A 15,658-nucleotide genomic window follows, 5' to 3' on the forward strand; every position below is an offset into this window, starting at 1 on the left:
TCTCTGTGCTTGTCTCCACCCCCTCCAGGTGTCACTCATTGTCCCCACTATCCCCAGGGTATTTATACCTGTGTTTTCTGTTTGTCTGTTGCCAGTTCGTTTTGTTTCGTCAAGCCTACCAGCGTTTTTTCCCGTGCCCCTGTCTTTCTCTAGTCCTGGTTTTCAAGTTTTCCCAGTTTTTGACCATTCTGCCTGCCCTGACCCTGAGCCTACCTGCCCTGACCCTGAGCCTACCTGCCCTGACCCTGAGCCTACCTGCCCTGACCTGTGTGTGTGGGTGTGTCGTAGTGTGTGTGTGGGTGTGTCGTAGTGTGTGTGTGTCGTAGTGTGTGTGTGTGTGTGTGTCGTGTCGTAGTGTGTGTGTCGTAGTGTGTGTGGGTGTGTCGTAGTGTGTGTGTGGGTGTGTCGTAGTGTGTGTATGTCGTAGTGTGTGTGGGTGTGTCGTAGTGTGTGTGTGGGTGTGTTGTAGTGTGTGTATGTCGTAGTGTGTGAGGGTGTGTCGTAGTGTGTGTGTGGGTGTGTCGTAGTGTGTGTGTGTGTGTCGTAGTGTGTGTGTCGTAGTGTGTTATCACCTGTGTCTCAGGTCCCTGATGTGTACAGTAAGGAAGGGCAGGAAGGAAGAGCCACAGAAGGGACAGGTGGTGTTGAGGTTGGAGTCATCAGCCGTCCATCCTGCCATGATCTCTTCATCATACACCAGACAGTCACATGTCTTACAGCGACAGCAGCTAGACATCAACACCTAGAGACGTAAGAGACCCGGATACGGTTGACTAACTGACGAGTTGATTGACTGCAACTACTGACCTCAGTAGTGTAGTGGTGACTGAGAAGGAAGAGGCTATAACAGGCTATAACACTGACCTCAGTAATGTAGTGGTGACTGAGAAGGAAGAGGCTATAACAGGCTATAACAGGCTATAACACTGACCTCGGTAGTGTAGTGGTGACTGAGAAGGAAGAGGCTATAACAGTCTATAACAGGCTATTACACTGACCTCAGTAGTGTAGTGGTGACTGAGAAGGAAGAGGCTATAACAGGCTATAACAGGCTATAACACTGACCTCAGTAGTGTAGTGGTGACTGAGAAGGAAGAGGCTATAACAGGCTATAACAGGCTATAACACTGACCTCGGTAGTGTAGTGGTGACTGAGAAGGAAGAGGCTATAACACTCTATAACAGGCTATTACACTGACCTCAGTAGTGTAGTGGTGACTGAGAAGGAAGAGGCTATAACAGTCTATAGCAGTCCATAAGAGTCTATAACAGCCTATAACAGGCTATAACAGGCTATAACACTGACCTCGGTAGTGTAGTGGTGACGGAGGTAGAAGCGGGAGGCATCAGGAGAAGAGTCTGGAGTCTGGGGACCTCTAGATGGAGGAGCCAAACCACCTGAGAATAACAGGACATACCGGTACATAGAGTTACCATCAGCCAATCACATTCAGTACAGAAATACGTAGAGTTACCATCAGCCAATCACAATCAGTACAGAAATACATAGTTACCATCAGCCAATCACAATCAGTACAGAAATACATAGAGTTACCATCAGCCAATCAAATTCAGTACAGAAATACATAGAGTTACCATCAGCCAATCACAATCAGTACAGAAATACATAGAGTTACCATCAGCCAATCACATTCAGTACAGAAATACATAGAGTTACCATCAGCCAATCACATTCAGTACAACTTTACAAAACATTAAACACTCAAAAGTTTCATTATTCAATTGCTTCCTTCATGAAAAAACAGATTGCAGTCAGAATGCACTATAACTGCAGTACACTGTTGTGTAAATGTACTTAGAATGCACTATAACTGCAGTACACTGTTGTGTAAATGTACTTAGAATGCAGTATAACTGCAGTACACTGTTGTGTAAATGTACTTAGAATGCAGTATAACTGCAGTACACTGTTGTGTAAATGTACTTAGAATGCAGTATAACTGCAGTACACTGTTGTGTAAATGTACTTAGAATGCAGTATAACTGCAGTACACTGTTGTGTAAATGTACTTAGAATGCAGTATAACTGCAGTACACTGTTGTGTAAATGTACTTAGAATGCAGTATAACTGCAGTACACTGTTGTGTAAATGTACTTAGAATGCACTATAACTGCAGTACACTGTTGTGTAAATGTACTTAGAATGCAGTATAACTGCAGTACACTGTTGTGTAAATGTACTTAGAATGCACTATAACTGCAGTACACTGTTGTGTAAATGTACTTAGAATGCAGTATAACTGCAGTACACTGTTGTGTAAATGTACTTAGAATGCAGTATAACTGCAGTACACTGTTGTGTAAATGTACTTAGAATGCAGTATAACTGCAGTACACTGTTGTGTAAATGTACTTAGAATGCACTATAACTGCAGTACACTGTTGTGTAAATGTACTTAGAATGCAGTATAACTGCAGTACACTGTTGTGTAAATGTACTTAGAATGCACTATAACTGCAGTACACTGTTGTGTAAATGTACTTAGAATGCACTATAACTGCAGTATACTGTTGTGTAAATGTACTTCGAATGCACTATAACTGCAGAACACTGTTGTGTAAATGTACTTAGAATGCAGTATAACTGCAGTACACTGTTGTGTAAATGTACTTAGAATGCACTATAACTGCAGTACACTGTTGTGTAAATGTACTTAGAATGCAGTATAACTGCAGTATACTGTTGTGTAAATGTACTTAGAATGCAGTATAACTGCAGTACACTGTTGTGTAAATGTACTTAGAATGCACTATAACTGCAGTACACTGTTGTGTAAATGTACTTAGAATGCAGTATAACTGCAGTATACTGTTGTGTAAATGTACTTAGAATGCACTATAACTGCAGTACACTGTTGTGTAAATGTACTTAGAATGCACTATAACTGCAGTACACTGTTGTGTAAATGCACTTAGAATGCACTATAACTGCAGTATACTTCAAGGACTTCGTAAATTTAGCTGTTTAACTGCAGTTCAACTGAAGTTCTTCTGCAATTACCACATCCAAAATACCACAGTCAACCGCAGTTACTGCAGTTTCAAAACTGCAATCATTTTGTTGTTGTTGTATTTCTTGTATTTTACCCCCCTTTTTCAATTATGATCTTGTCTCATCGCTGCACCTCCCAAACGGGCTCGGGAGAGGCGAAGGTCGAGTCATGCGTCCTCCAAAACATGACCTGCCAAACCGTGGTTCTTAACACCCACCTGCTTAACCCGGAAGCCAACTGCACCAATGAGTCGGAGGAAACACTGTTCAACTGACAACCGAAGTCAGCTTGCAGGCTTCCGACCCGCCACAAGAGTGCGATGAGCCCCCCCCCCCGGCCAATACCCTCTCCTTACCCGGACGATGCTTGACCAATTCTGCTTCGCCCTATGCGACTCTCGGTCACGGCCGTTTGTGACACAGCCTGGGATCAAACCCGGGTATGTAGTTATGCAGCAAGCACTGCCCTTGCAATATTTGAAACATAGTTTTTCGAAAGCCTTAAAAAAATATTTCGAATTTTTGTTTAATATTATATAACATTCTTAAAATTGTTGCAATACTAAAACGGAATAAAAATACTATTTTTGCTGAGGAATTTTCATCAGGTTAACTTATGTCAAACTCAAAAGCCGCTGAAACTAGCAAGCTAGCAACTAGCAAACTTAGACACAGAGTGAGAATGAGGCGGGACTACTTTACGCACTAGAGAAGGAGTTGTGGCGGAACACCTTGCAGGGCGAGGTGGGGCTCTGAGAGACGAGTCGTCCCCTGGCTGGGCTCCTCCTCAGGCACGCGATGCTGTCATGCTGGGGCGAGGCGTAGGAGGAGGTGAAACCTTCAGGGTCCAGGACAGAGCCCTCCTCCAACAGAGAGGTGCATTCTGGGTCCACTGAGGTCATTGATGACACGCTGATCTGGTCGCAGTTCACATCCTGTGGGAGAAGAGGGTTCATTTTCAAATAGTGCACAGTACCCAAAATGGCATCTTGACAATGATCAGGTTTCAACAAACGAGTTGAACTTTTATTAAAGGTCATTTCAGATTGAGCTGACGTCTCCAGCATTGATGGAATGTGATCTTTAAATTTTTTTTAAATGTCTATTGCTATGCACGTGTCGTTAATCTGCGTTGGATCCCGGACAATGTCTTCCATTAGAGGGATGGTTGTACATACCTGCGAGAGTGATGTCTGTGATGACAGGCGGGAGTAGAGCCTGCTGGCCTTCTCAGCCACCCCCTTCCCTGCTGACAGGAAGCTGCTCTTAAACATGTCCAGACTGAGAGTTGGGGAGGAGGGGGAGACCAGGGAGGAGGGACGGAGACGTTCTTTGGGCCTGGAGAGGGGGAGGTGCGAGTTGGCACGAAGCAAGGGAGGAGGTGGTCGGGGGGAGGTACAGGGGGAGTGGGTCAGGCTGAGGGGCCGAGGTCGGCGGGAGGAGGGTTTAGATGGGGTGGAGGTGGCGTGGAGTAGCGGGCTGGATGGGTTCTGAAGGTCCATGCTGGCGGTCCTGCTGCTCAGAGGGCTCAGAACCTTCATGTACATCTCTATCTCTTCTGCCAGGTCCCGGCGGGCTGTGGAGGTACTGCTACTGTCCCCATCACCCTCTGTCTCCGTCTCAGCTGCTATAATGGACAGAGGGTCAAAGCCAGTCTCAACGATACTTGTCCTCTTCACGGCTCCGCCCACAGTTTCACTGCTGTTTCTTACACTGTTCTGTTTGGAGACACTGCAATCTGCAGGCCCGTTCCCATCTCCACTAACACTGTGGGTTACAGCCCCGTCTCCATCTCCACTAACACTGTGGGTTACAACCCCATCTCCATCTCCACTAACACTGTGGGTTACTGCCCCGTCTCCATCTCCACTAACACTGTGGGTTACAGCCCCGTCTCCATCTCCACTAACACTGTGGGTTACAACCCCATCTCCATCTCCACTAACACTGTGGGTTACAGCCCCGTCTCCATCTCCACTAACACTGTGGGTTACAGCCCCGTCTCCATCTCCACTAACACTGTGGGTTACAGCCCCGTCTCCATCTCCACTAACACTGTGGGTTACAACCCCATCTCCATCTCCACTAACACTGTGGGTTACAGCCCCGTCTCCATCTCCACTAACACTGTGGGTTACAACCCCGTCTCCATCTCCACTAACACTGTGGGTTAGAGCCCCGTCTCCATCTCCACTAACACTGTGGGTTACAACCCCGTCTCCATCTCCACTAACACTGTGGGTTACAACCCCGTCTCCATCTCCACTAACACTGTGGGTTACAACCCCGTCTCCATCTCCACTAACACTGTGGGTTACAACCCCGTCTCCATCTCCACTAACACTGTGGGTTACAGCCCTGTCTCCATCTCCACTAACACTGTGGGTTACAACCCCGTCTCCATCTCCACTAACACTGTGGGTTACAACCCCGTCTCCATCTCCACTAACACTGTGGGTTACAGCCCCATCTCCATCTCCACTAACACTGTGGGTTACAACCCCATCTCCACTAACACTGTGGGTTACAGCCCCGTCTCCATCTCCACTAACACTGTGGGTTACAACCCCATCTCCACTAACACTGTGGGTTACAGCCCCGTCTCCATCTCCACTAACACTGTGGGTTACAACCCCATCTCCATCTCCACTAACACTGTGGGTTACAACCCCGTCTCCACTAACACTGTGGGTTACAACCCCATCTCCATCTCCACTAACACTGTGGGTTACAACCCCGTCTCCATCTCCACTAACACTGTGGGTTACAGCCCCGTCTCCATCTCCACTAACACTGTGGGTTACAACCCCATCTCCACTAACACTGTGGGTTACAACCCCGTCTCCATCTCCACTAACACTGTGGGTTAGAGCCCCGTCTCCATCTCCACTAACACTGTGGGTTGCAGCCCCGTCTCCACTAACACTGTGGGTTACAGCCCCATCTCCACTAACGCTGTGGGTTACAACCCCGTCTCCATCTCCACTAACACTGTGGGTTACAACCCCGTCTCCATCTCCACTAACACTGTGGGTTACAACCCCGTCTCCATCTCCACTAACACTGTGGGTTACAACCCCGTCTCCATCTCCACTAACACTGTGGGTTACAGCCCCGTCTCCATCTCCACTAACACTGTGGGTTACAACCCCGTCTCCATCTCCACTAACACTGTGGGTTACAGCCCCGTCTCCATCTCCACTAACACTGTGGGTTACAAACCCATCTCCACTAACACTGTGGGTTACAACCCCGTCTCCGTCTCCACTAACACTGTGAGTTACAGCCCCGTCTCCATCTCCACTAACACTGTGGGTTGCAGGCCTTTCAGTGTCTCCACCACTGACGTTCACACTCCTCCTTTCCACCTCTTTGGCAGGTGTCTGTCTGTCCTTACTGCCTTCTACCTCCTCCCCCTCTCCCCCATCCAATCTCTTCTGGTTCTGGGTAGGAATAGCCTGGTCTTCCTGACTGGTCTTCCCAGGTTTGCAGTTCGGAGGCGGGGGGCGTTTCGGAGCAGGGCCTCGGACCTGCATGGTGGTGGAGGTGAAGTTGAGTGTGATGGTCCTGAGAGTCCCCTGTCCTCCGGTCAGGTCCAGGGAGTTGGGCCTCAGCCTCCGGTTCTTTGGTCTGGTACCACAGGGAGTTTTGGAGTCACCAGGGCTGGTGGTGTGGTCCTGTCTAGTCAGAGGACCTAAAGACACAACAAATTGTATTAACTGCCTTAATTTTGCTGGACCCCAGGAAGAGTAGCTGATGCCTTGGCAGGAACTAATGGGGATCCATAATAAACCCCAGGAAGAGTAGCTGCTGCCTTGGCAGGAACTAATAGGGATCCATAATAAACCCCAGGAAGAGTAGCTGCTGCCTTGGCAGGAACTAATGGGGATCCATAATAAACCCCAGGAAGAGTAGCCGCTGCCTTGGCAGGAACTAATGGGGATCCATAATAAACCACAGGAAGAGTAGCTGCTGCCTTGGCAGGAACTAATGGGGATCCATAATAAACCACAGGAAGAGTAGCTGCTGCCTTGGCAGGAACTAATGGGGATCCATAATAAACCCCAGGAAGAGTAGCCGCTGCCTTGGCAGGAACTAATGGAGATCCATAATAAACCCAGGAAGAGTAGCTGCTGCCTTGGCAGGAACTAATAGGGATCCATAATAAACCCCAGGAAGAGTAGCTGCTGCCTTGGCAGGAACTAATGGAGATCCATAATAAACCCAGGAAGAGTAGCTGCTGCCTTGGCAGGAACTAATAGGGATCCATAATAAACCCCAGGAAGAGTAGCTGCTGCCTTGGCAGGAACTAATGGGGATCCATAATAAACCCCAGGAAGAGTAGCCGCTGCCTTGGCAGGAACTAATGGGGATCCATAATAAACCACAGGAAGAGTAGCTGCTGCCTTGGCAGGAACTAATGGGGATCCATAATAGACCCCAGGAAGAGTAGCCGCTGCCTTGGCAGGAACTAATGGGGATCCATAATAAACCCCAGGAAGAGTAGCTGCTGCCTTGGCAGGAACTAATGAGGATCCATAATAAACCCCAGGAAGAGTAGCTGCTGCCTTGGCAGGAACTAATAGGGATCCATAATAAACCCCAGGAAGAGTAGCTGCTGCCTTGGCAGGAACTAATGGGGATCCATAATAAACCCCAGGAAGAGTAGCCGCTGCCTTGGCAGGAACTAATGGGGATCCATAATAAACCACAGGAAGAGTAGCTGCTGCCTTGGCAGGAACTAATGGGGATCCATAATAACCCCCAGGAAGAGTAGCTGCTACCTTGGCAGGAACTAATGGGAATCCATAATAAACCCCAGGAAGAGTAGCTGCTGCCTTGGTAGGAACTAATGGGGATCCATAATAGACCCCAGGAAGAGTAGCCGCTGCCTTGGCAGGAACTAATGGGGATCCATAATAAACCCCAGGAAGAGTAGCTGCTGCCTTGGCAGGAACTAATGAGGATCCATAATAAACCCAAGGAAGAGTAGCCGCTGCCTTGGCAGGAACTGATGGGGATCCATAATAAACCCCAGGAAGAGTAGCTGCTGCCTTGGCAGGAACTAATGGGGATCCATAATAAACCCCAGGAAGAGTAGCTGCTGCCTTGGCAGGAACTAATAGGGATCCATAATAAACCCCAGGAAGAGTAGCTGCTGCCTTGGCAGGAACTAATGGGGATCCATAATAAACCCCAGGAAGAGTAGCTGCTGCCTTGGTAGGAACTAATGGGGATCCATAATAAACCCCAGGAAGAGTAGCCGCTGCCTTGGCAGGAACTAATGGGGATCCATAATAAACCCCAGGAAGAGTAGCTGCTGCCTTGGCAGGAACTAATGGGGATCCATAATAAACCCCAGGAAGAGTAGCTGCTGCCTTGGCAGGAACTAATAGGGATCCATAATAAACCCAAGGAAGAGTAGCCGCTGCCTTGGCAGGAACTGATGGGGATCCATAATAAACCCCAGGAAGAGTAGCTGCTGCCTTGGTAGGAACTAATGGGGATCCATAATAGACCCCAAGAAGAGTAGCCGCTGCCTTGGCAGGAACTAATGGGGATCCATAATAAACCCCAGGAAGAGTAGCTGCTGCCTTGGCAGGAACTAATGAGGATCCATAATAAACCCAAGGAAGAGTAGCCGCTGCCTTGGCAGGAACTGATGGGGATCCATAATAAACCCCAGGAAGAGTAGCTGCTGCCTTGGCAGGAACTAATGGGGATCCATAATAAACCCCAGGAAGAGTAGCTGCTGCCTTGGCAGGAACTAATGGGGATCCATAATAAACCCCAGGAAGAGTAGCTGCTGCCTTGGCAGGAACTAATAGGGATCCATAATAAACCCCAGGAAGAGTAGCCGCTGCCTTGGCAGGAACTAATGGGGATCCATAATAAACCACAGGAAGAGTAGCTGCTGCCTTGGCAGGAACTAATGGGGATCCATAATAACCCCCAGGAAGAGTAGCTGCTACCTTGGCAGGAACTAATGGGAATCCATAATAAACCCCAGGAAGAGTAGCTGCTGCCTTGACAGGAACTAATGGGGATCCATCATAAACCCCAGGAAGAGTAGCTGCTGCCTTGGCAGGAACTAATGGGGATCCATCATAAACCCCAGGAAGAGTAGCTGCTGCCTTGGCAGGAACTAATGGGGATCCGTAATACATAATTCTTAGCTTCAGAAACAAGCCAGCAGTGGTATTCAGGGTGGTATGCTGCTGGCGATACTAAACGTCATCACCGAGCCTTTGACTTCCAGATCAGGTATGGTAATTCAAACATTGTTTTAGTGAAAAGTCCAGAGGAGAAGTTTGAACATGAAGTTAGTGTTTGGAATTTGGAATATCAATCATATAAACTATTAATAATAGTGGTCCTAGATTCCATCCCTGTGGACCATCTCAAGAGGAGATAAGATATCTCTGTAAAAAAAATGATCTCTGAACGTTATACTTCAAACTCAATAACAACACAAAAAAAATCGGCAAACAGATTGAAAAAACCAACAACAGAACAGAACAGAAATCAGGAAAATGTTCTACACTTGTAATCAAATATAAGATACATCCCAGTTACATAACACACATCCAATCAATCAGTTGATTATCTATCTTGTCGCCATCTAAATTTAACAGCATATAGAGAGGACAGAGAGGATGGGAGATGTGTTGAAGACAAGACATTCTTATTCCACCCACACACTGTGCTGTGATGTAACAACCAGGGCAGAGGATTCATTTCACTCTGTCAGTAATATTCAATTCTGTCCTTAGAGATCAGAAAGGAGTTCAGTGCTCAGTCAGATTAGGAGAATAATATAAAATGTAACACAATTTCGGTATAAATAGTACTGAGGTAATTATTTTGAGCTGTTTTTCATCGGCTTTTTCAATACGGCTGGTTAATATGGGACAATTCCATTTAAATTCAGTCAATTCAGAACGTACATAGAAATTGCAATTATCTTCAATGTTTTCCAATGAAGAAAATGTGGAATTTGGTTTACTTTCTGAATTGAAATGACATTGACCCCAACCCTGGTATGAACCATTCAGTAGTCTTGAGTAGTAGACATGTTTAAACTTACAAGACTCCCTCTCTGACTTCTCCTGCGCTAGTGGTGTTCTGTCGCTGTCCCTTCCCACCATCCTCTCCTCCTCCTTAGATAGAGAGTCATAGCCTTGGTCTGATTGGCCACCTGAAACAGACAGACAGACAGAGACTGAGTGTACAAAACACTTTTCCTAATATTGAGTTGCGTCAGGGCATGGACTCTACAAGGTGTCGAAAGCCTTCCACAGGGATGCTGGTCCATGTTGACTCTACTGTTGACTCCAATGCTTCCCCACAGTTGTGTCAGGTTGGCTGGATGTCCATGTTGACTCCAATGCTTCCCCACAGTTGTGTCAGATTGGCTGGATGTCCTTTGGGTGAAGGACCAGTCTTGATGCACACTGGAAACTGTTCACAAACTGGTGCGCCTGGCACCTACTACCATACCCTGTTCAAAGGCACTTAAATATTTTGTTTTGCCCATTCACCCTCTGAATGGCACACATACACAACCCAGACATTCACAATCCATGTCTCAAGGCTTAAAATCCTTATTTAACCTGTCTCCTCCACTTCATCTACACTGATTGAAGTGGATTCACCTAGTCAGTCTGTCATGGAACGAACAGGTGTTCCTAATGTTTTGAACACACAGTGTTTATTTATACAGAGAGAACAACAGAAACAAACCTGTATTAAGAACCAGTGTGGATGAGGCACAAACTTTGAGGAAATATACTGAACAAAAGTATAAACGCAACAGGTAAAGTGTTGGTCCCAAGTTTCATGAGCTGAAATAAAAGATCCCAGAAATGTTCCATAGGCACAAAAAGTTTATTTCTCTCAAATGTTGTTCACAAATTTGTTTAAATCTCTGTTAGAGAACATTTCTCCTTTGCCAAGATAATCCATCCACCTGACAGGTGTGGCATATCAAGAAGCTGATTAAACAGCATGATCATTACACAGGTGCACCTTGTGCTGGGGGCAATAAAAGGCCACTCTAACAGGTGCAGTTTTGTCACACAACACAATGCCACAGATGTCTCAAGTTTTGAGGGAGCGTTGCAATTGGAATGCTGACTGCAGGAATGTCCAATAAAGCTGTTGACAGAGAATTTAATGTTCATTTCTCTACCATAAGTCGCCTCCAACGTCGTTTTAGAATTTGGTAGTACGTCCAACCGGCCTCACCACAGACCACGTATATCCACGGCCAGCCCAGGACCTCCACATCCGGCTTCTTCACCTGAGGGATGGTCTTAGACCAGCCACCCGGACAGCTGATGAAACTGTAGGTTTGCACCACTAAATAATTTTTGGCATCGTGTGGGTAAGCGGTTTGCTGGTGTCAACGTTGATCTGGCATCGTGCGGGTAAGTGGTTTGCTGGTGTCAACGTTGATCTGGCATCGTGCGGGTAAGTGGTTTGCTGGTGTCAACGTTGATCTGGCATCGTGCGGGTAAGTGGTTTGCTGGTGTCAACGTTGATCTGGCATCGTGCGGGTGAGTGGTTTACTGATGTCAACGTTGTTCTGGCATCGTGCGGGTAAGTGGTTTGCTGATGTCAACGTTGTGAACAGAATGCCCCATGGTGGCGGTGGGGTTATGATATGGGCAGGCATAAGCTACGGACAACAAACACAATTGTATTTTATCGATGGCCACACACAGAGATACCGTGATGAGATCCTGAGGCCCCATTGTCGTGCCATTCATCCGCCGCCATCACATCCTGTTTCAGCATGATAATGCACGGCCCCATGTTCCAAGGATCTGAACATGATTCCTGGAAGCTGAACACATTCTTCCACGGCCTGCATACTCACCAGACATGTCCCCCATTGAACATCATTTCCTTACATGAACTATAAACGCAGTCCAATTTTTCAAATTGTTGCCTGTTGCACTGATATTTTTGTTCAGGATAGCAGAGGAGTTATTGGATAACACCTCCTTTCTCTTTCTCCCTGAAAATAGTTGATCAAACGGGTCCTATTTTCATCTCAGTGGATTCATCTGGTACAAAAGATCTTACCTTCTCCGTGCCATCCTCTACAGAGACATTATAGCTGCTTAGAGTGCAGTACAGAACACAGAGGGAGAGGGAGAGGGACTGAGTGAGCAATGTAAACATCGACTCGTAAAGGGAAAAAGGTTAGTGAAAAAGGAAGACATACTCCGCCCATCACACACAAGGATGGAGAGAAGAGGTGAGGAGGAACGGAGATGAGATTTAGGTATAGGAGGAAAGGAAAGAGGGATGAGGGGAGAGAGGGATGAAAGGAGAGGAGGGGTGACATCTTTAAGTACCTGTTTTTGGAGGAGGGGGGAGAGGAATGAAAGGAGAGGAGGGGTGACATCTTTAGATACCTGTTTTTGGAGGAGGGGGGAGAGGAATGAAAGGAGAGGAGGGGTGACATCTTTAAGTACCTGTTTTTGGAGGAGGGGGGAGAGGAATGAAAGGAGAGGAGGGGTGACATCTTTAGATACCTGTTTTTGGAGGAGGGGGGAGAGGGATGAAAGGAGAGGAGGGGTGACATCTTTAAGTACCTGTTTTTGGAGGAGGGGGGAGAGGGATGAAAGGAGAGGAGGGGTAACATCTTTAAGTACCTGTGCTTGATCCATCATCACTGGAGTCCATCTTAGTGAAGTCTGTATCGATTGAGACCCGCTCAACTGAGTCGTTAGTACTGTCTTCACTGCCATGACTGACTGTGTCCAGATCACTGTAGTCTGTAGAGAGAGAACAGAGAGATGAGAGTGTGAGTTTTAGTATTGTTTGGCTATTACGGAGGGAGGAGAGCCTCTTCCCCTAGGACCAGACTCTGTGTCTGGGCTACTACAGAGGAAGGAGAGCCTCTTCCCCCAGGACCAGACTCTGTGTCTGGCCTAATGCAGAGGAAGGAGAGCCTCTTCCCCCAGGACCAGACTCTGCGTCTGGGCTATTACAGAGGGAGGAGAGCCTCTTCCCCCAGGACCAGACTCTGTGTCTGGGCTACTACAGAGGAAGGGAGGAGAGCCTCTTCCCCCAGGACCAGACTCTGTGTCTGGGCTACTACAGAGGAAGGAGAGCCTCTTCCCCCAGGACCAGACTCTGTGTCTGGCCTAATGCAGAGGAAGGAGAGCCTCTTCCCCCAGGACCAGACTCTGTGTCTGGCCTAATGCAGAGGAAGGAGAGCCTCTTCCCCCAGGACCAGACTCTGTGTCTGGGCTATTACAGAGGGATGAGACCAGCCTTTCAAAGCACTTCATGGCTACAGACATGATGCACAGAAAAACTAGCCAACTGTATATTATCCTGTATATTGTTTAGCCACAACTCAAGATATTACAGTTTGTCCCATTGGTAGGATTGATCGTCTTGATCGTAGCTCATCCAGTTTATTCTCCATTGATTGCACATTGGCCAATAGGATGGATGATAGAGGTGGGTACTAGCTGACAAACTCTCACAAGGCACTCAGACCTGCGTCCCGTCCTCTCCACACGAACAACGTCGATTTATTCCTGGTCAGTTATCGGGAGTAAATCTTTCGTGTCCGACTCATTAAAGAAAAAATGTCATCCAGTACGAGGTGAATAATCACGGTTCTGATACCCAGAAGCTCTTTTCGAAACAAATTCTTATTTACAAGGACCGCCTACCAAAAGGCAAAAGGCCTCCTGCGGGGACGGGGGCCTGGGATTAAAAACACCCCGGCCAAACCCTAACGACGCTGGGCCAATTGTGCGATGCCCTATGGGATTCCCAATAACAGCCGGTTGTGATACAGCCTGGAATCGAACCAGAGACTGTATCGACACCTCTAGCATTGAGAGACAACACAGCGGTGATCCTGGAGAGGGAGATGGATTTACCTGATAGCTGTGTGTCTCTACGCTGGGTTTGGTTGTGGTTCTGGACTTACCTGATAGCTGTGTGTCTCTACTCTGGGTTTGGTTCTGGTTGTGGTTCTGGACTTACCTGATAGCTGTGTGTCTCTACTCTGGGTTTGGTTCTGGTTGTGGTTCTGGACTTACCTGATAGCTGTGTGTCTCTACTCTGGGTTTGGTTCTGGTTGTGGTTCTGGACCGTCTGTTTGAACCGTCCTACCCCCAGGACTACGTTCCTCAGCTTGGCCCACAGGAAGTAGCCTCCTCTACTTCCTGTGGACGGCCACGTGCTCTCCAACACCGCCTGGAACCAATCAACCAATCAATCAATATATCAATCTATCAATCAATATTTCAATCAATCTATCAATCTATTAAACTATCAATCTATCAGTATATCAATCTATCAATCTGTCAATCTATCAATCTATGAAACTATCAATCTATCAATTAATCTATCAATCTATCAATCTATTAAACTATCAATCTATCTATCAATCAATCAATCTATCTATCAATCTATCAATCTATCAATCAATCTATCAATCAATCAATCTATCAATCAATCAATCTATTAAACTATCAATCTATCAATCTATCAATCAATATATCAATCTATCAATCAATCTATCAATCTATCAATCTATTAAACTATCAAACTATCAATCAATATATCAATGTATAAATCTATCAATCTATGAAACTATCAATCAATCAATCTATCTATCTATCAATCAATATATCAATCCTATCAATCTATTAAACTATCAATCTATCAATCTATTAAATTATCAATATATCAATATATCAATCAATATATCAATGTATAAATCTATCAATCTATGAAACTATCAATCAATCAATCAATCTATCTATCAATCAATATATCAATCTATCAATCAATCTATCAATCTATTAAACTATCAATCTATTAAACTATCAATATATCAATCAATATATCAATGTATAAATCTATCAATCTATGAAACTATCAATCAATCTATCTATCAATCAATATATCAATCTATTAAACTATCAATCTATCAATCTATTAAACTATCAATCTATCAATATATCAATCAATATATCAATCTATCAATCAATCAATCTTTCAATATATTAAACTATCAATCTATCAATATATCAATCAATATATCAATGTATAAATCTATCAATCTATGAAACTATCAATCAATCAATCTATCTATCAATCAATATATCAATCTATCAATCTATCAATCTATTAAACTATCAATCTATCAATCTATTAAACTATCAATCAATCAATCAATATATCAATATATCAATCTATCAATCTATCAATCTATCAATCTATCAATCAATCAATCTATGAAACTATCAATCTATGAAACTATCAATCAATCAATCAATCAATCTATCAATCAATATGTCAATCTATCAATCTATTAAACTATCAATCTATCAATCTATCAATCTATGAAACTATCAATCTATGAAACTATCAATCAATCAATCTATCTATCTATCAATCAATATATCAATCGATCAATCTATTAAACTATCAATCTATCAATCTATCAATCTATTAAACTATCAATCAATCTATCAATCTATCAAACTATCAATCTATTAAACTATCAATCTATCAATCTATCAATCTATCAATCTATCAATCTATCAAACTATCAATCTATCAATAGTACTGGATGGCTAAGTGCTCTCCAACCCCGCCCG

At 45.2% G+C, this 15,658-nt stretch overlaps 1 protein-coding gene across 1 annotated transcript in view; it reads right to left on the bottom strand.

Moving 5' to 3' along the window:
* dennd4a (DENN/MADD domain containing 4A) overlaps positions 1-15,658 on the bottom strand; it is a 116,283-nt gene that overhangs the window by 19,637 nt on the left and 80,988 nt on the right. The window contains exons 20-26 of the mRNA XM_031832824.1: positions 14,090-14,246; positions 12,680-12,802; positions 10,102-10,212; positions 4,193-6,708; positions 3,721-3,949; positions 1,307-1,398; positions 573-742 (exon numbers count right to left, since the gene is read on the bottom strand). Of these exons, the coding sequence (XP_031688684.1) occupies positions 573-742; positions 1,307-1,398; positions 3,721-3,949; positions 4,193-6,708; positions 10,102-10,212; positions 12,680-12,802; positions 14,090-14,246 (3,398 nt within the window). The remainder of the gene's footprint in view (positions 1-572; positions 743-1,306; positions 1,399-3,720; positions 3,950-4,192; positions 6,709-10,101; positions 10,213-12,679; positions 12,803-14,089; positions 14,247-15,658) is intronic.

The sequence above is a fragment of the Oncorhynchus kisutch genome, linkage group LG10, assembly GCF_002021735.2.
Source record: "Oncorhynchus kisutch isolate 150728-3 linkage group LG10, Okis_V2, whole genome shotgun sequence".
NCBI lineage: Eukaryota > Metazoa > Chordata > Actinopteri > Salmoniformes > Salmonidae > Oncorhynchus > Oncorhynchus kisutch.